The sequence below is a fragment of the Penicillium oxalicum genome, chromosome II, assembly GCF_001723175.1.
Source record: "Penicillium oxalicum strain HP7-1 chromosome II, whole genome shotgun sequence".
NCBI lineage: Eukaryota > Fungi > Ascomycota > Eurotiomycetes > Eurotiales > Aspergillaceae > Penicillium > Penicillium oxalicum.
Window position 1 is genome coordinate 1,967,233 of NC_064651.1, and position 20,563 is coordinate 1,987,795.

Sequence of the window (20,563 nt, forward strand, 5' to 3'; positions counted from 1 at the left end):
TATGATGATCAAGGGAGCTTGAGGCGGATTCAATTCCGATGAATGGGCATCTAAGCCACCAGACATAACAACTCTTCCTCGAGAATGAATTTGCCCTCCTTGTACTTCTCACTGCCCTCATAGGCCTTGTCGTATTTCCAACCCACAGTCTCCTTGCATTGGCGGCACGAAATATCACGAACAATGTGGCGACCGGTTGTCATGCTGCGCTCAACTGGATCGGATTGGGTGATATTCACGACGTTGTTGAAGAGATACGCTTTACCATGCTGGCCACGGAAGTTCTGTGAACAATGGCACAAGCATTAGTTAACTTGATAGAAGTAGAAGCATCATGATCCAGGAATTGAGAACCAGACGAGGCTATACTCACGCGGCTGATGATATCATTATAGTCTGCTAGATGTGTCTGGCATGACTTGCAGCCAAAGATCTTGTTGGAGGTCAAGTAGACGTTGTATGTCAAGCCCATTTTAGCTAGATGAACAGACTTCTCAGGAGGAGTGGCTTCGTAGCTCTGACGGGGGTTTAGCAGTGGGGGGGGAGTGAATGGAGGAGGTGAAGGCGTAGTAGACGGAAGAACTAAGAAAGTAAGAACAGTAGACGGTCGGCGACAAGAATCTCAGTTCGAACACCGGCTCCGAGGCCCGCGTGGTCTTTGATTTGAAAACACGTACGGCACAAGCGGCCTCTTTACTATTGGTGATGTTGGATCCAATGTATAGCAACCGGATGGCTTCTGCAATGACCGTTTGGCGAGAACCAGCCCCGCCCGGTCGGTGAAGAGTCGCGGAGGCCGCCTTCAGAGGAAGCTTGATTCTGTCACCAATGGTCCAATCTATGCCCAGGAGTTCTAAGAGTCCCGACAGGTGTGCAAGCGATGGACAATCAGCGTTGACGGGCGACTGACAGTCTTGGTGATAACTGGGATCTCCGCACGATAAGACTTGGTCGGAGAAGAGACTCGGGATTCACAGGCGGAAGGCGCAGGAACTGAAGATGGAGACCTCTGTCCTACCACAAGCTTTTCAAAACAGGCTATAGGAGAGTATACGAGTGCAGTTACCGCAAGCGAATTTAAAGATGGAAAGTTGCAATGGAGAACAGGAGATCGAGTGTTGCAAGGTCAACTCGTGTTTGGATGCCTTAGGCGGGACACCCCGCATTCGCCCGCATTGGACCTGATCAGCTGCCGGCACAGCTGATGGCATCCCCTTCCGTCCACTCCGCTGACTGAAGTCAAGTTCTCGAGTCACTACAGACGAGTACCCGGGGTGACTTGTATTGTTTGGTGGTTAGTAGTTACTATTAAGTAGAAACTTGTACGGGTCCAAGGAGGTACCTGGAACGCCTTATCTGGCCCACGAGCCGCTTGGACAACGAAGAACCAGTCGAGCCACGTGCCTCACGTTCATCTACCGAAAGCCCAACAAAGCAGGTGATGGTTGGAAATTTGAGGCAGACAAATTGAATGGGACCAATGAATGAGTCTATGTATTTTGAGGAGATCCAATTATAATCCTGTACAAGAAAGAGGTAGATATAACGCCTAGAAACGTGCTTTAGCATGCTTGCTGCCCAAAAGTTACACATGGATCCCATCGCGAGCTGCGACGCGTCCAGCTTCTTAAGAAGCGCTCTCCTGGACCGGAAAGAACTATTCGTAGTCCCTCAGGTAACGACCAGGCAACTCAACGTCCCACATGGGCCGCTCGACGACAGCCACCTCCAAGTGATCGGCAGGGCTCTGGTCTTCCTCTTCAGCGTCGCTGGAGGGTCCGCCGAGAGGAACAATACCGAGGATGTCTCGGTACTTGTACGTGTGCCACCAACGGCGTGGAGGCTGCGCGGCCGAGTCACTGGCTGACGCGACCTGCTTTCTCGGAGTGTCGGCAGATCCGATGACAGCAACTGATTTGCCCTTCTTTTGGGGGGTCCCAAGCTCCGCCGCAGAACCATCTTCGCGGCGCAGACGAGCGAGAGCGTTTTGATTGGAAGCGGCAAAGTTCTCATCATACTCATAGGCTTCGTCATCTTCAATGTTACGCGGGCGTTCCTGATCAAGTGAGATCCACTCGCCTTGGGACTCGTCATGACCGACAATCTTGCGCACTTTGGTCCCCATGTGAACGTCCATCTGACCCCGGGCGATCTTATCACCGGCACCACTGTTGGGCTTCTTGCGGTCTTTCTCCTCCTCCTCGTCGAAATCATCACGTTTGCGCTTTGAGGCTTTCACAAGCTGCTGGGAGGGCTCCTCATCCTTACCCTTGAACTCTTCAGGGGAGGGGAAGTCTTGTTTCATATCGAACATCCAGAGCCAAGAAGTCCCGTAGAGCCAGACCCGCTCGCGACCTTCGAAAAGATCCCACAAGCAACCCATAGCCCGATCCTTGACCCCCCTGAACTCTGCCGGAAGGTAGGCCTTGGGATTGCGTCGAGACCAGTCGGAAAGCTTACCACTGCGCGCCTCAAATTCGATCAGTTGATGTTCACTGGTGACGACCATCAGCCTGTCCTCTGCAGCTGCGGAAGTGGTGTGACCATTGCCATTGGTCAATGATTTGGAAAGCGGCCGTTGAGGTCTAAAGGAGAGCAAGGTAATGCCAGCCTTCATTCGTGGGATTGGAGACTCCGAGGCCGCGGGCTGCCATGACTCATTGTCGAAGACCACATTGTCATCTTCCTCATCCTCCTCATCCGAAGAGTCGGGGTCTGACTTGGAAGAGACTTTAGCGCCGACCGAGCCCTTCCCATTCGATGCGGTAACGTCTTCCAAAGCCCATGTATCGATACATCCGGAAATGTCAGCGACCGCCAGCATCTTGCTGTCGTCAGAAAAGACTGAGGATCGAATCGTGCGTTCATATTCGCCCAGGGTGCCGTGAGATGCCTTTTCATGGCGAGAGTGACGCTTCACGCGCTTGAGAAGAGCAAGCTGGGACATGACCACCGGCTTCTCTGAGATCGAAGAACCTGGCTGGATGCGAGCCACCGAGATGCCACTGTTGGGTCGAACGATACAGAGCCAGCGGCTGTCGGGAGAGACTACCACCAGACGAGCACCATCTTCGGAGAAAGCTTTTGGAACGTCGACTTTTTGAATTCGCAAAGCGCCCTTCTCGTCACCCTTGCGTTTGCGAACGGCAAAGAGCTTAACGTCAGAAATAGTGGCGACAGCAAGAAGCTTGCCGTCTGATGACAGCATGGCGGAGGTGATATTTTCTTCACCCTGTTTTCGCAGCGCGAATCATTAGCATCTTCAATTCCACACGTAAGTAGACAGATGAGAAAGCATACCTGTATCAGAACCTTGGCAACCAGTCTATGTCTTTGGCCATCGATGTTTTCGCTCAACGAAGCAGGTCCCCGGGAGACCCGCCAAAGACTGACCTCGCGATCCCAGAAGCTCATTACCAGGCGCGAGGACGGTGCTGAAGAGAGTTGAGGAATTTGTGGGAGACTGGATAATTTTCGGTGGTGTTCTTTGCCGAATTCGCGCAGAGGAAGCACAACAGGGGTGGCATCAGGACCTGCGATTACTTGAATTCAGCAAGCCATTCTCCTTTCGCAATACTGACGCGTCTTTCACATACCTCCTGACACAGCAATGCTGATTTCCTTTGTCTCGTAGACAGCGAAAGTCTTCACGTCATGTGTATGGTATCGACGGTGCATGACCTCGGCCCATCGGCTTTTCTTATCGCCCTTCTCAACGTCTTTCTTGCGATATACCACGGTCCTCTGGTCAGCACCACCACTCACGACCGTGTCACCATTGACGCTCACGGCGACATCAAGAACATCGGCCAAGTGACCCTGTATCCGCTGGATAAGAGAGTAGTTCTTAGCGTCCCAGAACCGAATCTCGCCCGCCGAGTCTCCCGAGACAATTGTGCCGTCTGGCAAACACTTCACCGACCAAACCAACAGCTCCTTCGGACCCCCCGAAGGACCCTTTCCCAGTGAGATTGTACGCAATTGTTGACCGTTTCGGATGTCGAAAAGGCGGATGGAACTGTCGGCGTAGCCGGCAACGATCGTGTTTCGATTCTGGAAAGTGACGCTGAGAACTCGGGCTCTCTTCGTCGACGGACGCATCACCCGGAGAAACTTGAGATCGTTGTCCGCTGTGGACAGAATGACAATTGATCCGTCCGCGCAGCCCGCCGCCAGATGCTGGCCAAGATACTCACCCTCGGCGGGAGGAAGGAATTTTCCATTGGCGCCCTTCTTGGTAGGCTGCCACTGCGGTTGAGCGGCCAGACACCAAATCTCCCCATAGTTTCCGCTCGAATGACGCAGAGGACGCCCTTGTTCGAGGTCCCACTCCGTAACGGCGGTAGAATAACCGATGCTGAACAGGCGCAGCTTTCCGGGTAGTTTGGAGTTCATTGGGCCATCTTCTTGAGGATCCTGCGTCCACGCTAAGCCTTCAATGCTTCGATCTTTTCCGCCACGCAGCACACTCTCCTGAAACCAAGCTCCACGCATGGGATTCCATAGTTCAATGTCACCGTTCGCGCGGCCAATCGCTAGTCGAAGGGTAGGCACACCACGTCCGGCGAGGTCTGCAGATGGTGGGTGGGAGAACGCAAGTGCGTTGATTGCCTGTGGATTATAGGACACGAATCGACAGCGGTGAATATCCATGGCTGCGTTCTGGCGCTGAAGATGCAGCCTCTCGAAGTTGAATGGGACGGCTTCCGGATCTCGTTCTCGGTTCGCAACCTTGTAGTGTGAAGGATTTGTATTTCAATGCGGCTCTGACACGTGTTGCGATTCAAATTCTCACGCAATCATCTCGATTTTTGCTGCTTATCGAAGACGAGATCGCCGATACCTGCTGAGGCTGTATGCGCGATCTTTTTTTCCTTGCGATAAATTTTAGCGGGCCGGATTATCTTTGCGGAGAATATTCACTCACGTGATCCGTAATCTTTTTAGAGTGCCTGGATAGTAAGGCATCACAGACGAGAGATGCGGCTTGCACCTCTGAGTCGGACCCGACCCTACCATTGAATTGTCAATCTACTCCTGACCAGACAATCTTGATTGACAGAGACCGCAAATTTCTCACGTCCAGGCATCTTCACCTCAAAGACGACTCGACCCTCACATGCATAGCCCATTATGCTAAGAATCATCTGACGAAATAATGGAAAGGGCACTACCTGGATGTCCATTTGAATAACCCTAATGCAATTGAACCTTGAATGTGTACATTAAGAATCAAGTCTTCGAGCTTAGAGTACCACTGAAAGCGATATGATTACGTTCGAATGTCTTGGGATGTATTCTATGTCGCATTTTTCCGATGCTAACTGGAACAGTGTGGAGATTTTGATCAGGGGCAGGTCCGAGATAATCAGCATTACGTGAATCAAGCTTGTACCGTCAGCGCTAGGGGTGCATGAATCCAATTGACCATGTCACTCCAACATGGATCTCTGTAGAGGAAACTTGCTGGGCTACCTGGATGAAATCGCTTCAAGTCCTATCAAAGTGTCTGTTGTGGGATGGGACAGTTCCATCTCCAAAGTATCAGCGGTCTTGAACAACACCGCACGTCAAGAAAAACTTCATCGACGACAGTCCAAGAGGCAGCAAGGACTTCGGATATCCAATCGACCATTCATTGGGCACACACGGTCGGGCACGGAGACTTCGTCGCTAACCGACCACGTATTCTCCCAGGGGCGCGACCTGATGACCGTCGGTTGACATGGTATGGAAACGGCTTGCTCACCAAGGCAGTGTTGCCACAAGACCACTGCCACGTCAGACAATTCTCTACTTTTGCCCGGTGAGAGATGTTTCTTATTCTATGGCAAGACATTCATCGATTCGCCATGAACCTAGTCGTCGTCCTGTTCCATGCATCATCCACCAATGAGCTTGATTGGCGGCTGGTGTCTCGCTGGACTGTAAACGGCATTACTTGCCCCTTCAAGCGTCAACTGGTCAGCCTCAGCGGGCCAGGGACAGCATCCAGCTGAGGACAAGGAGGGAGTCGGTCTATTTTGTGCTTTCATTGGTCAGTACACAAGACAGGGCTAAATGTGGCGGGCGGGGGGAGTCACTGCGGTCTATACAAGACTAGAGCTTTCTATCTACTGGAGCTCTCCATTATGCTCAGATGGCTCGAGTTAACAGCAAAGAAAAAACGGGCGGAGCAGGACCCTTCCAAGCCACGATTTCAATTAGCATCAATCTGACCGCAGTAACCTCGAAGACTCGAAAGGGCCACGGCCGCTCGTGCCAAGTTCTCGAGGCGGAGGAAGGGCCGGAAACGGGATGCACTGGCCTCATAAAAAGGCACTGTAGCAGTACACAGGTACTGTACTAAATGTCCAAACTCGACGAGTAATTGTTTGGGACTCGACCCGACCTGAACACTAGCGTGACACGATCGCGGGCTTTCACGTGTCTTCTCACCCATATCTGCTACATCATCTGGATCGCGACAAGCTGCGCACGGGTTAATAGAAAACCTAATCTTGGTCCGACCAGAGTACAGCGTTCTCTGCCCTGATCTGTGATGGGAAGACTGGAAGCGTCTGATCCACATCCGAGTAGACTAACCAGTTGGCCCGAAACCTTACTGGGTCCAGCCCCTCTCTTTTCCCCGGCTCGCAGGGGCATAAGGTTGAGTAGCACGACGCCTACCAAGCCATTCGGTGTGTGCATTTCGCGTCACGTCCAGATGATGAAACCAATCGGTGATGAATTTGGACGGAGACATCTGGTCGGGACTTGCTCCCAGAGCTTGGCTTGACTTTCTCGGTTTTGATAGCAACGAAAGACCAGAGGTTTTCCTGCTCAGGCACAGCTCTTGGATAGATTTGTGTGGCCTTGGTCATGGACTACTGCTCCTCAGGAACTTGAACAAGGTCTTCGATGGGCGTGAATTGCTGGTCGCAGATGCCACTTTGCTTACATTGTACATAGTTGTTGATAAAAAATAAATAGAAGTACTCGAGTCAGCTTGCTTCCAATTTCTGCGAAGATGTTTCTTTCGAATCACTGCAACAGGTGAGAACCAATGCTTGTCGCGTGACAGTTCCAATCCTATTCCGAATGAAGATGATCCATTTCTGTCGATTTCTAGAGAAGGTACTCGAAAAGTTCAAGCGGCGAGTTCTCGTTGTCTTTACCATCTCAAGTCGTGCCATATTTACCCGGCGCTCAACCCCCACCAGCCGAGCCGGCCCTCCATACCTGTGGTCGGAATTTGTACCAGATTCGTGAATTTGTAGATCGCCTCCATTCTGGATCGCATCCTTCAACCAGACTCATGTGTGGGACGCGAAAGCAGTGATGACGGCATTGCTGATGGCCTCGGTCGCGGCTGGCCCCCAGGAAATTTCGTGATTTGAAGGGATCCTTTACGCGAGGTATCTGTGCTGGGCAGTGAGGAGCATCACATCACACTTGAGATGACTCGGAAGACACCAGTCCACTTGTAAAGTGACATGCAAGATTCAGGATTCAAACCAAGGTTCTACGTAGTGGCAACCCGTATGTGTGGACAAAATATTCGATATAGGTTTTCAATCCAAATGTCGAGCCCTGGGTAGCACACACACACACACACACACACACACAATTATGTATAAGACAGGCACCTTTGTGTGTAGAAATATACACATACCGTCTGTCATACAAAGAGGTGACGGTAGTGGCCTTCACATCTGTGCCGAATCTGCACAGAGGTGGAGTGTCGTACTGTATGCCCCGTCCAGGAGCGGGTAGTCTCCACTTCAGATACACACTACACCTGATGGAGCATAGCTGTGTATCGTACGTCCCTGCAACTCCGATCAATCATGTCTGTTTTGAAGAAACCTGATCTTTAAAGGCCACGAACATATCTAGACAGATGGTGGCTTTGGCTTTTCTTTAACAGTCCGACTGCTCCTAGCTCCTGGAGGAGTCCCTTTTCAAGTGTGCGTTTCAAGTTCTCGAATGATGAGCATTGAATGTCGAATCGAAAGGGGACGGGGAAAGCCAGCCGACCAAATCAACCCGAACCCGTGGTTGAGTCTCTGCCAGCCCCATCCAGACTTTACCCAATGAAAAGATTGCTAAGTCTTCTACTTACGAGATCGCAGTGCTGATTAGCACCACTTTAATTCACTGTGGAGACCACACAATGGATTTTTTCTTCCCTGCTCAGCTGGCAATGTCGTATGTCGGATAATCAGCAGCGTTGTGTCCAAAGCTCGACATCCTCACTGCAAGCTGCACCTTTAAATTGAGTCACTGACTTGCCCATACTTTTTTTGTCACAATTCTACCGTGTGATATCCGGTCACTCGGTGAGGATAACCTGATCTATCAACTGTAGACCATCATCTGTATATACGAACAGCATGAATCATGACAAACGACTAGGTGACGTGCACGACCTACGAATATCCACTGGCTTAAGGAGCGCCCGGAGACAAAAATGTCTGACGTGGTGGAGTGTGAACCTACTCCACTGCTCGCTGCAAGAGACTCGGGCACTTCACGATACACAACATGAATTTCAGTAGGGTTTCCGGTGGGAGGACAGGTATGTACCGTACATACTTGAACTGACTGCACGATCGGAACAGAAAATCTTTTTCACCGGTCACCTTTACGACAAATATCCTGACAGGTATTGAATACTGTATAGTCGATAGTGTTGCTGTACTGACTTGTTCGAAATAGACGGCAGTTTATGTTCAGGGTCAAGGGCATCTATGATTTATGGAGCTGGCTGCTCAAAACATATCCCAAACCTATATAGGTAGAGTAGCCTTGTAGTTGTGTGTGTGAAATAAAAGTACCCCTGCCATATACCAGGATGGATAGTTAAGGTCGTCCTCCTTTCTACGGGCCGATGATCAAATCTTTGAAAATTATAACTCCCTTGCTGTTCTTTCTGTCTAAAAGTCAACAAATCTCTCATCGCACCGCAGATCCAACCCGTGCACGCTGCTTATCCAATCCTACCTATGCCTATGCGGAGATAAATCGCACTCAGCGCCGACGCCGCAGAGTATCCGCATCATCCGATCAAACCCATTGTGACCCGCTCTACGGAAAATGATACAGAAAGATGAAAGCAGCCCAGATAAAATTACAAAGGCGGGGCAAGGGAAACTTTCTGACCTGTGTACATATGCTGACGTGTGTACGCATATACATAATCTACTGTACGAGAGAAGGCCTGTAGCAATCCGGTTCTGCGACTAAAGAACAATTACCTTTCTCCTTGGTCGTGTGGCACTGTACCGTGGTCTAATTTGACCGGAACGGCCCTGCTGGGAAACCGTTCGCAGAGTGTGGATCGTCGATGGTGCAACCACTTCGTTCAGACTTTTTGAGTCTGGATTGTATTACAAGTGGTATATCATACGCGCCGTCGATGGTGATGTCTGATATGATAACATGTTCAAGTAGGTGAAAATAGGGGCTTAAATGCAGGGAATATTGTAGATACAAGGCATCACTGGTCCGCTTACGGATTGCCCGAATCACTGGCATTCCACACTCTGATTTTTCCAGAACCTGACCAGACGACTGATTGGCGGACGCTCCGCCTATACCTCTATCGAGCGGACTTCACCCTTCCTTTGGCTACTTCTATGGTCGAATCAATATAATCATACAAACAACTACAAAAATCAAACCACTGTTCAGAGACACTTCAACAACTCGAGTTGTCTGCGACAGTTCCCAAGCTTTGCATAAAGGAAAACTCTTCGCTCAGTGACTGTGTCTTTATCGGTATAAGAGCGTGAGGAAAGCTGCAGGGTTTCGGCCACGGCTCTACCAGAGACAAAGATGGCATTTTCCGAAAGCGGCGCTAACACGATGGTTCTTCGCAAGGGTTATATCTGAATTGGGACTCAGTGTGAGTCAAGGAATCGACCACGCGCGTGTGTGCTCATACTTCAACAGTTCCTATCAATGTAGACGTCTTCGAAGCTCAATTCGTCGAGGCTGATGCCAGATGCACTCGTAGAAAGTTCACATGGGGATCATCTCGATCAGAAATCTCCAAGACACAGAAGGCGCACCTCACCAAGGCTGAGATTCTTTCGAGTGCTAAGGTTTCAGGGTCCTGCCTGGAAACTCTATGTTTGTAATTTTGCTAGGGATGTTCTTCTGGACCACCGTGAGATTGAGCTCATAAGCGTGTATCTCTCGGCGTTTGCGGTAATGCCCGAAGAAAGCTAGATGAGTGAAAATTCTGGAAATTCGATATCGCTCATCGATAATCGGCTAAGAGGGTAGCTCTCAAAGCCAGGCAGCATATAGCAAATTGATGGGAGCCCGGTGCTCCTCCCTACGTGTCAGATCTACCACGAGGAAACAACTCGGCTAAGAGAAACAACTGAACGGCAAAAGGGTGATTAAAGCAAAAGTCCCTGTCGACTCCATTATTCAAAGGCGGATTCCACTGTGAGATTAAGAGCCAGTTCAAAGCGATGTCTACTGGACTTCACTCAAGCACCTTCAATCATAGGTAGAAACTCTTGCCAGTCTATATTTAGATGCTGTGAACCATCAAACGCGAGAATAGATCCTTTTTAGCGTAAGACGGAAGGACCCGGTCTTGGGCGAGGTTGTCTTCACAGCCTGCTCTGACCTTTCGAGTAGGTACTCAGTCTGGAACTCTTACTTTGTTGAATGACATAGACGCCGCCATTTACAGTTCTGCGATCAGCTGCGAGACTTGGGGGCTAGCCTCTGGGTCTGCAGAAGCTATTGCGGGGACGTCTTGGAGGACTACTGAACTAGTATTCAACCCCGATGGGCTTTTGGCTAATAATCCGCCATACTTTCAATCATGTCCTCCCTATCGATCTATTGAGGTACTCGAATGCATCGGTCGTGTTACAGATGATGATGCAGTAGATGGTGCGCATGTTTTATCTGGCGTCAAGGCCTACAACTTGAAATCACTGTCAGTCGTTGGACGCGCTGCGATATCCGCCACCTAGAACCAGTCGGACTTTGGAAGCGGACATCTAATTTCCATAGCGCAAAGCCTGTAATTAACCAACGAAAATAGCGAGCCGTGTCTTTCGTTCACTTGCGCTTTTAGAAACACCCTTACATGGCTGCGTCGTACCGACCCGCTTGAGTGAGCTTTGATTGAGATACCGCTGGATGTTTCAGGTATCTGTTTGGGCCAAGTGCCACCCACGAGCGCGATCCATGCTCATATTAATGATATGAGAGGGTTCATCGAATGCTTGGTTCTGACCGCCCCCCCGGAGAGCTTGTCTTCTCGAAATTGAAAAAGTAACGAAGAATGTTTCCAGGATGGAATTCACATATTAACGTAATGGCAAGATCATCGCCTGCTGTGTAAGACTGACACGTATGTACGTAAGAGGTACATCCGGTACCTTAGGTTTTGGTGGAACGACTGGAGTTCGAGTTTCATTAAGCACAGTCGGCCGATTGGTGTAATTGGCAGCAACGGGTTCCGTTTGCCATTGAAGACCATGGAGTAATGTATGCGTTGCCGCGTTGGGCCTCTCCATGAAGAGTCTGCTCGATTGATATGCCGACTCGATGTAGTGTATTTTAGGACGTCAGGGCGCCAGTCTGAACCGAAGCCCCTGACTGGCGGCAATGGATTGCATGTTTCTTTATTTATCATTTTCAGCGCTTAATGCTCAATCAGAGTTCTACAATTCACTGTTGGAGGTCAAGAATTTCGACACGTTGCAATGCTTCCCAACATCCATTGAACGAAGGTGGGACTCCTGATGCGTAAAGCTTTGTGAAAGCGAGGGAGGCGTCGGAGACATGGGAATGGCCATACTGTTCCTCGTTATGCAAACCTTATCACGGAAAGGACGAGTCTCGGATAAACAAGTCCCAATTTCATCCACGATGCCGCTCTCCAGGCTGCAGCCTGGGTGGTAGATACATAAGGAGGTTGCATTGTGGGAACTGGTTTCCAATATTTGGATGGACTCCGGAATGGACTAGGATCGTCCAATTGCCAAGGCAAATCTTATGACTGAACGCGCCCAGCAGCCGTGCTGGAGGAGGAATGGGAGACACGTCGGGGCGCGTTCGTCGTAATCAGAGCGACCTCAATAATCAAATCAGGTTCCACGGAATCAGGATCGGGGGAAGCACTAGGGTTCTGGGGCGCGGACGGAAGACGGAAGACTACTTATTTAGTTTTTAGCACATACATAACCTGCTTTTGGGGCCAATTCATTCCCCACAAGGAGTGCGGGCCAGAATGGCTGCAACACAACGAGAATTCGGGTCTGAGGAAAGAACAAGTCAAGCAGGGGAAAAAGGGGCGGGCCATGGAGGTGGAAAAGCACAGAAGCACCATTCGTTTCAGTCTCATTATAGGCCATGTACTTTGCGCGTGAGCCAGGCAGCTGGGTAGGATGCGCCGATGCGGAAGTTCCAGCCAAAGGCGGATCCTCCACTTATGCCCAACCGAGCTGAAGGGGAGGCGAAAATGGGGAGGGGAGCCGCGATGAAGTCAATGCCAGGGTAATCCTGGACGGTGGTCCAGTTACGGAGCGTGAACTCCAAAAGATCCTGGAACGCGACCGTATCCGGAGGCTAAAGTTGAACCATTTCAAGCCATCTCAGCGCTAGTCGATGGGGGGGGGCCATGGATAATCCACGCATCCAATGGCTCAAACGCTTTAGTGGAGGAAGATGAGCACTTTGGGTCCAAACAAGATCCTGTACAAGTGGACAGTTACTACAGCACGTCGCGCGTGCAATCGTAATTTGTTGGTTGTCAGGTCGTTCCTTGTTCATATGTACTATAGTTCCTTACTACCTTGTAAGAGAGTACGGGGTATGCGCATAAACTATTGGACGCAACCCAGTCATGGTTCAACTCCAGAGTGCTGCTGTTTGATCGGGTCGATCCTTGCTCATCTTTGACTGCTCATTTCGAATCGAGTGGGTTTGATCATCCAGCATCGGTAGCGACCGCGACCGCGACCGCGTCTCGATCCAAGACATTGAGATGCAACGACGAAAGAGGCAACTTTGGATGCATCCAAACAGATCAACGGTAACAGATACCGCAGCTATCTCGTCGTCCTGGAGCCTGTGGTTGAACTTGGATGCGAAACATCGATTCCTGGACAATGGTTTTGAGAAACAGATGTTACCTCATCTACGACTCCGGTTCGTCCAGGGACTGAGCACTTTTCAACGAGCTCCGATATCCCAGACAAAAGTCAATCTTTGTTGCCCCGGTGTCAGGTGTGATCCAGGGGAGAGAGGGAAGGGCCGGAAAGGGCTGAATGAGAGCTAGAGTTTAGATACCTAGGAAGGGCACTCTTGGAACAAGTCGACTTCCATTGTCTTGCTGGTCGCAAAGGAGATCTCCACTGCTGTCCATACAAGGAGTAAGTGGCTGTATTAGGTTATTTTCGAGAACCTTGTCAGCCGTCTTCCGAGTGGTTCCAATTTATCGAAAATACTCGCGCAGCTGAATGTGGTCCATACATGAGTAAGCGCAGATGGGAGTCAAACAGCGTATGCGGATCAAAATGACTGGGTCGCGATGTACGGTCAAATTGGCGATGAATGCGTGTCGGAATCCACTGTTCAGTCAGCGTTTCAACCTTAAATGTTGATTTCTTGCCTGTCCTTCGATCAAAGTGTGAACACAGCTCAGAGCTGGCCCGAAACAGTATAGATGGTGATGTGTCGAGGTGGCTGGCCATGATTGAATCCTCCATATTGGAGCCGCGCGAATCGCATTTGGTACCAAAATCTGCCATGCGGAGGGTCGGTGTCATGAAGGTACATACATCTCACCCTTCCCATTGAAGCCGGAGGTCTCGTCGTAATGGACCCGTCTTACCACGCGAGCAAGGGCCACTTCTGGGGGCTCAGACCTCACCTCCTGAGAAGGTACAGATCCCAAGTGTTGCATGGCCGGTGATTTTACGTGCACGGGAACTCTTGTAGGTGTCATGGAGCTCAAATTTTCATAGTCATCCTGGCTGGGAGGGGATTTGATTTTCAGGTCCGTCCCAGAATTTGATTCGCAATCCTTCAGGTTCTTTCGTCGATCAGGGAAGCAATTCCTTGTTCAAGCCGGAATACAACTGTAGCACATCGCAGCCATGGGCATGGTACCAGATTCGGAGCACACTAAATCTCGGCTACTAGTCAAGCTTGTCGGACTAGGTGGAAGTCGGTGTAAACCGTCGGGTCGTTTCGATACCAGCAAGCTGCACTACCTCACGATTGAGCACCTTACGGTGTGAACTCCAAATGGATTCCAACCTGACTATACGTGCGATGTGTACCTGGACTGGAATCTGTATACCGGGTATAGACGTACAGTATTCATCATTCCCTTCAGCCAGACACCGACCGGCGCCCAGTGACCTCTCCGATGTGTGTAAGACAGTAACGATTAGCGTAGAACACACTTTCTGGAGCAATGAATCTGTCATATGACTTCATGGTAACGTACATTCTCGATCCACGATGGAAAGATCCTTGAGCCACGGTGATTCCAGGCGAGTACAAGCCGCTGAAGATGACTTGTCTTCCTCAATCTCCCAACCTGCATTGACCTTGCAGGGGAAGGGTCAGAATCACATCATGGACGTATTGTAGGTATCGCATTGTACAGTATGTGTCATCCGAGAACGCGCTGCCCCTCCCCTGACCAGCCCTGGATGACTGGCTGGGACCCGTCTAGTAATCTGGGCAATGGACGACCACTGGGTCCCGCGGTATGTCTTGTAAATACTGAAACCATTGCCCGACCTTTCTATGGGTAACCCACTACTGTTGCTCGATAGCATCCTCGGCCCCATTGCCATAACTGCCCACACCGAGTGTATTCTGGTATGTAATTTACACCCTTTTCTTACCCTTTGTCCCTCGCTCCGGGTCGAGTCTCCAAATCATACAGTCGGTCGGCAGACGATCTGTATGTTAGTTTTAGTCCAAGTAGATACCACAGCGGTGCCCATTGATCGTGACGCTGAAGACGGAATGGGGCTCAGTAACCGGACGCTTCGTAGGATACTACCTTTGTCCTGTACACTTGCAGCATCAATGTCGGAATCGAGGATGCATCACGGTCGCAGCAGGAATCTCCAAAGTTTCGAGGTCCGTTTCACCCCAAATACCCTTCGCTGCCAATCGTGCATACTTTCCGTACAGCTTCAGCCTCCACCCGGAAACTTCGTTATGACGATACCGCACAGCTAAAGCTGGGTCCCAATATCTCCGTGTCTCTTGTCTCAGCGGCCGCCTTCTTTTCTTTTCCACATCCGCCTGGAGAGAGAGAATCTAAAACCCTCCTCCTCCTTGTACCTCTCCTCCCCTCATCCTCTTCCTTCTCTCCTCCCCTTCTTTTCTTCTACCAAGCCCTTTTCCTCTCTTCGTCCTCCTTCTCCTTTGGTCAATTCGTGGAGTGTGCGGAGTCTGGTCCAACTGACCGAGAACTTGAGTCTTTCCGCCTCCCGTTCTTCTGTCAGTCCCATCTAGACCTCCTGTCGAGTCGAATCCCCTCCTCGATTACGACAATCCTCCCAATCCTTGACGTTTGTTAGCTCAAACGGCAGGAAACTTCCCTTCTTCGTGTCCGCCGGTGCCCTCTCGATCCTCGGACCAAACCCTCGACGACCGCCCTCCCTGATCCCGCTCCTGCTGGTTAGAAGAGCGATACTGTGGGGAACATCTCATCTTGAAGAGCCTTCCTTCTGATGATCACAAGGACTCTTGAGTTCTTGTGCTTGCAATTGATTGAGGAGACCGTTTGATTAGGTATGTGCAAAATAGTAAAAGATTTCCATTTTATCAACCCCGACCTCCCCCCGACGTTGCAACCTCGAAAGACCCCAGTGCCGCACGGTTCAGCCCACCGCCTTTTGATCGTGATTAAGTACGAAGCAGCCTTGTCAGTGGGAGATTGTGGGTGATTGAGTGGCATATTTGGGAGGTCATGCACAAGGTGTGAAGGAGAAAGGAGCTTTGCTGGTCGGCAGTGGTCGGGTAGAAGTGGATTCCAGGGTTGAAAAGGCCTTCAATGCGACGGACAGTCATTCTCTCCAGCGCCATGGCTGCTCTATTTGATTGTCTCTTCGCATTCGATGTTGCATGCTCGACAGGAAGATTGGACATCCTTCTTTCTGACCTCGTCAGAGGAAGAGCGACTTGGCCAGCTGAGGACGTACTATACGAATGTCACGGAACACTCTTGTGTCGCATGCCCTATCAACTGAACAATCAATGGGCCGTCGATGCATTGAGGGCCGGCTCTCACTATTGTACGAGATTTTCCACAGGTGCAAAGAAGGGGCCATGAAGATCTTATAGCAAGAATTGAGCCTCCATTTTCAACATGCCAGGGCATGGGGTCCTCGATGGTCAAACGCCTGGGCAACAACGCATACTTGATGATCATTGTTTTGTGCTTTTCATCGCTCCGATCGCCCGAGTGCTGACCTTATGCCACTTGCGTTATAGAACTCCGGTCTGAAGCGTGATTCTGGTTGCCGTCCATTGCTTCGTGTGACTGTTCGACCTTTTCTCACAAACGATCCGATTTCCCCGTCATTCGTCCTCCTATCGACCTTCCAGGAGGTTCCCACGGAACACGTTAACTCGTGAAGTGTATGTGCTTTCGTCATCCCTACTGCACGTTCTTCCCCTCCCCTGACAATCGTGGTCTCTTCCCCCCTTTACAGGGTTGGCCAGTGCCTATACTCCACATTCCGCCAAGCAGTACCCGGCCTAGGGGTGAAGACGTTTGCTCGTTCTCCATCTCTCGGACTGGCATCCACCAGAATTCTAATTCACCGGATCATTCCTGCGTGCCTGGCCTAGCCCAGATGCCAGACTCGCCGTCACGGTAAGGGTTGCATTGTGCCCTGTGCCTCAAGGCTCTTTCGCTGGGGGTTAGTATCTCTCTGCTGCTTGCTGGCCCTTGACAGACAAGTCGATATTACTTGCGTCTCATCCGTTGAGGGCAATCGCTCTTTCCCATCCCACACTCTTTCCTTTACCTCTTCACACTGCTCCACGCTCATTCTCTACCGCACGCACACACATTCACTCTCTTTGTTCTAATCCTTAATCTTAATTTCTTAATTCTGTCGCCTTCGTTCCATCGCTAATCCACCCTTCCGACAGCTTTCCATCTCGGAAGACTTCCTCCATCACAGCTCCGACTGTGCTCTTGCCTTGCATCCTACCGCCCCTCCTTTCAGCCTCCAGACTCAGCGTCTTCAAGCTGGACCACACTCTTTTATCAACTTACCCCAGTCTTTCTTTTCTATCTTACAATTAATACCGACGACTGTCATTCTCTCACTTCCGTCGTGATCTGCTACGTCCTTTCGCTCTGCAGGTCGTTGCGTCTCTACCTGGCTCTTGTAACTTCGATCGAGTTGCCCATCCACCCATATCGTTGATCACTCCTTGCCCTCGACATCATGGATTATGTTCGTCCTCGATCCGGCTACCAGCCTTGTGATACCTTCTTCGTTGAGGAGGATCTGCGAGCCCAGGCCGAGCGACAGGCGAAGCAGGAACATGATAAGCTTGTGAATCGTGAGCGGCAATATGCCATGGCTACTCAGCTTTCTCGTCTCACCAGTGATGAGTACCGCGATGATGCGGTCCAGCACATGATGGAAATGGACGTAAGTGGATCCATCCGTCCATCAATGGGCTGGCGCATTACTTGTCTTGGAGACCGCCGTGTACTGACCCATGTCCATCTGAAATAGAGCCGAACTTTGCCTGATGTGGAATCAATTGATATTCAAACGGAAATTCAGTGGTTCATGCGTCCCTACCTGCTTGATTTTCTGATCGAGGCCCATACCGCTTTCCAACTCCTGCCTTCCTCCCTGTTCCTGGCGATCAATTTGCTGGACCGTTACTGCTCCAAGCGAGTGGTCTACAAACGCCATTATCAGCTGGTCGGCTGTGCAGCTCTTCTGATTGCCGCCAAGTACAATGATAAGAAGGACCGGGTTCCTACTGTCAAGGAGTTAAAGTCGATGTGCTGCTCTCTTTACGATGATGACATGTTCATCCAGATGGAATGGCACGTCCTGCAGACCTTGGGATGGTCCGTTGGACACCCCACGGTGGACGAGTTCCTCTCGATTGCCCTGTTGGACGAGCCCTATGATGCCGAGGTCGAGCATATGGCTCTCTACATTCTCGAGATCGCTCTGTTCCCCCGCGATTTCGTGTCCAAGCTGTCGTCTGAGCTCGCTCGGGCTGCTTTGGCTCTTGCTCGCTGTGTGCTGAACCGCCCTCAGCCCCGTAGCACTGATTGGGCTGCTCAGTATGACTCGTCGACCGTCGTGGGACTTTCTCTGCAGATTCACCAGCCGTCCACTGTTGTGGCCCGGAAGTATGCTTCATCCCACTTCTCCAGAGTTGCCAAGATCATGGAGCAGTTCCTCAGCCGTCAAGCTACCTTGGCCAGCTACTCTCGCTGCACGCCACCGGTCGAGGCCCCTGCTGACTCGAAGCCCTACATGGGAGAGATGGGACTTGCGACTCCTCAAAAGACTCAGCAGTTGAGCGCTGTCGCTCGTGGCTACATGACCCCGCCCATCACACCGGAAACCGGTCCTTATCCCGCGCAGGCTCAAATGACTGCGAATCAGGAAATTGGCCGTGGTGTGACAGCTTCGCACGGCTGTGGTCCATCTGATGTCGACACCGAGATGCAGTATCTTGCCCCCGATGGCTATCACTCGCAGGAAGCTATGTACCTTCCTCAACAGTCGCACCAGGTGGCATCCTATGCCCCTCCGACTCAGATGGCAATCGACCCAACATACGCGCCAATGATGTAGCCATGTGCGTGAATAGTGGAAATGACAGTCGCGGGAAGGGGAGAGACCTCGGCTCTTCTTTGGGAAACTGCTGGCCCGTGCATTCTCCTTGTCACCTCGTGAGCCGCTGCCATTGTCACTCTCAAGGCCGAGGAAAGATCAAATCATCCTCTTTGGGAATGTGTGGATTGCACGTCGAGTGGCATGCCCAGATTTACGCCGGGATTTCCTCTCTCCTTCCCACTGTCTCCCGTCAATCTCGTTGCCAGTTACATGTTCAAGTTCATTGTCATCCCTCATTGCGTCTCTATTGTCACATCATTTTGTCAGCATACGGTCTCGGTCAGCAGAACTGGAGTCGAAGACCAGCCATTTCATTCGATCTTCCTGTTCTTCTTCTACGCGTCCTTGCATACCCCATCTCTTGTGACCTCCCATCATTTTCAAGGTCACCATTTTGCATTTCTTCTCATTCCACATAGCATTGCAAGAGCGAGCCAAATTGCACTTTGTGTCTTTAATTGGACTTTTTATCCCCCCCTGCATTGATTTTCATTCACACCTGTTCACCGCACCTTTCACACATTGTCTTCTATTCTTTCCTTTTCCCAACGGAGATCATCTGATATTCTCCACGGATCTTATTCTTATGCGCGTCCGGCAGCGCTGCACTTTTGCATCACATCACTCACTTTTTACGATCGTTTCAGCCCATCCCCAATGGGGTGGACCTTGAGTCCCAATCCGCAACCACCACAGCAGTCCCACTCAGAAAAGTTTTTTAATGTGTCTGAACCGTCTCAGAACGGCCGCACACAAAAAAAAGCAAAAAAAGAGCCAAAACTAATAAAAACAACCCTGGCAGTCTTCCGTGTGGAAGATCGTTCCTCGACCTCGGAGAAGAAAAATGATTTACCCTCAACCCTTTGACCCGTCTTCGCCATCCATACGCCTGTTCAACTACCTCACTTTTACATCCCCATCGTCATCTCCTCATTTTTGACCTCCCCCTTTTGTATTTATCCTTACATTTGGCCATCATGACACTTCTGTCAGGATCTGTTCAGATACCTTTATTTCATCATCTGTGTGGAGTAAAGATTGCCACATGGCCCGAGAATAATATCGTCTTGTGGTTACCTGCCTGTCCATTCTAAACCTAGTTCATTATATCACCTTTGAAGTAAGTGCAGCGGAAGTGGCGAGACATTAGTTCAATCTTGACAATCGACTTTTTGCTGGATGCCGTGTATGCATCAAGTGGGTTGCAGGCCCACATGTACAGAATGGTTTCTTTGCATGTTTTGATCTTGACATTCGTGTGTTCTCGCCCTTTCGTCGACCGGGATCGGATCCTCCGTCGGTGGAAGCAGGAGTCTGAATCGGTCCGCGGTCCATCCTACGCCTACTACTACTCGATTTGCTGGTGTCGAATCCGGGCATATCCTAGCATCAAAAATGATGGAATAGATTGGCCAGCCATGTCTTCATAAGGAGAAATCATTACCCATGTCCCAGATAGCTAGGCAAAGTAGGTAGGTCCAACTCTTTACCTACCTGTCCGTACTAATCCCATTACATGCCCACCTCCATCAGTCAATCAGGGCATTCCATTCCTCGATGAAAAAGCCCGCCCGCACCGGACTCAACCCCCGCCGATAGGTATCCATACAAGCCTCTTCATGGATGAAGCAGGACTCTTACGGGGTCTTTTAAATCTATCCTAGTGCTGGGTACTTTGAAGACTT

General features: G+C 50.6%; 8 protein-coding genes across 8 annotated transcripts; 5 read left to right on the top strand and 3 right to left on the bottom strand.

Annotated features, from left to right (window-relative positions):
- Positions 1–50: 50 nt before the first annotated feature.
- On the bottom strand, positions 51–472 carry POX_b02578 (Protein yippee-like; the record flags this gene model as incomplete). Its single annotated transcript, XM_050111491.1, has 2 exons — positions 51–284; positions 374–472. The coding sequence occupies 2 exons, from the start codon at positions 470–472 to the stop codon at positions 51–53; spliced, it is 333 nt and encodes a 110-aa protein (XP_049971837.1).
- Positions 473–1,657: 1,185 nt separating this feature from the next.
- POX_b02579 (uncharacterized protein) lies at positions 1,658–4,653 on the bottom strand (the record flags this gene model as incomplete). Its single annotated transcript, XM_050111492.1, has 3 exons — positions 1,658–3,232; positions 3,301–3,533; positions 3,597–4,653. The coding sequence occupies 3 exons, from the start codon at positions 4,651–4,653 to the stop codon at positions 1,658–1,660; spliced, it is 2,865 nt and encodes a 954-aa protein (XP_049971838.1).
- A 3,502-nt stretch (positions 4,654–8,155) lies between these two features.
- Positions 8,156–8,779, top strand: POX_b02580 (uncharacterized protein; the record flags this gene model as incomplete). Its single annotated transcript, XM_050111493.1, has 5 exons — positions 8,156–8,190; positions 8,375–8,469; positions 8,538–8,560; positions 8,604–8,647; positions 8,701–8,779. The coding sequence occupies 5 exons, from the start codon at positions 8,156–8,158 to the stop codon at positions 8,777–8,779; spliced, it is 276 nt and encodes a 91-aa protein (XP_049971839.1).
- A 1,040-nt stretch (positions 8,780–9,819) lies between these two features.
- On the top strand, positions 9,820–10,124 carry POX_b02581 (uncharacterized protein; the record flags this gene model as incomplete). Its single annotated transcript, XM_050111494.1, has 2 exons — positions 9,820–9,865; positions 9,937–10,124. 2 exons carry the CDS (start codon positions 9,820–9,822, stop codon positions 10,122–10,124), a joined length of 234 nt encoding a protein of 77 aa, XP_049971840.1.
- A 1,197-nt stretch (positions 10,125–11,321) lies between these two features.
- On the bottom strand, positions 11,322–11,531 carry POX_b02582 (uncharacterized protein; the record flags this gene model as incomplete). The annotated part of the gene is made up of 1 exon (XM_050111495.1): positions 11,322–11,531. One exon carries the CDS (start codon positions 11,529–11,531, stop codon positions 11,322–11,324), a length of 210 nt encoding a protein of 69 aa, XP_049971841.1.
- A 1,974-nt stretch (positions 11,532–13,505) lies between these two features.
- POX_b02583 (uncharacterized protein) lies at positions 13,506–13,622 on the top strand (the record flags this gene model as incomplete). The annotated part of the gene is made up of 1 exon (XM_050111496.1): positions 13,506–13,622. One exon carries the CDS (start codon positions 13,506–13,508, stop codon positions 13,620–13,622), a length of 117 nt encoding a protein of 38 aa, XP_049971842.1.
- A 1,093-nt stretch (positions 13,623–14,715) lies between these two features.
- On the top strand, positions 14,716–15,566 carry POX_b02584 (uncharacterized protein; the record flags this gene model as incomplete). Its single annotated transcript, XM_050111497.1, has 3 exons — positions 14,716–14,738; positions 14,808–14,853; positions 15,033–15,566. The coding sequence occupies 3 exons, from the start codon at positions 14,716–14,718 to the stop codon at positions 15,564–15,566; spliced, it is 603 nt and encodes a 200-aa protein (XP_049971843.1).
- Positions 15,567–17,450: 1,884 nt separating this feature from the next.
- On the top strand, positions 17,451–18,836 carry POX_b02585 (uncharacterized protein; the record flags this gene model as incomplete). The annotated part of the gene is made up of 2 exons (XM_050111498.1): positions 17,451–17,660; positions 17,748–18,836. The coding sequence occupies 2 exons, from the start codon at positions 17,451–17,453 to the stop codon at positions 18,834–18,836; spliced, it is 1,299 nt and encodes a 432-aa protein (XP_049971844.1).
- Between the last annotated feature and the right edge of the window lie 1,727 nt (positions 18,837–20,563).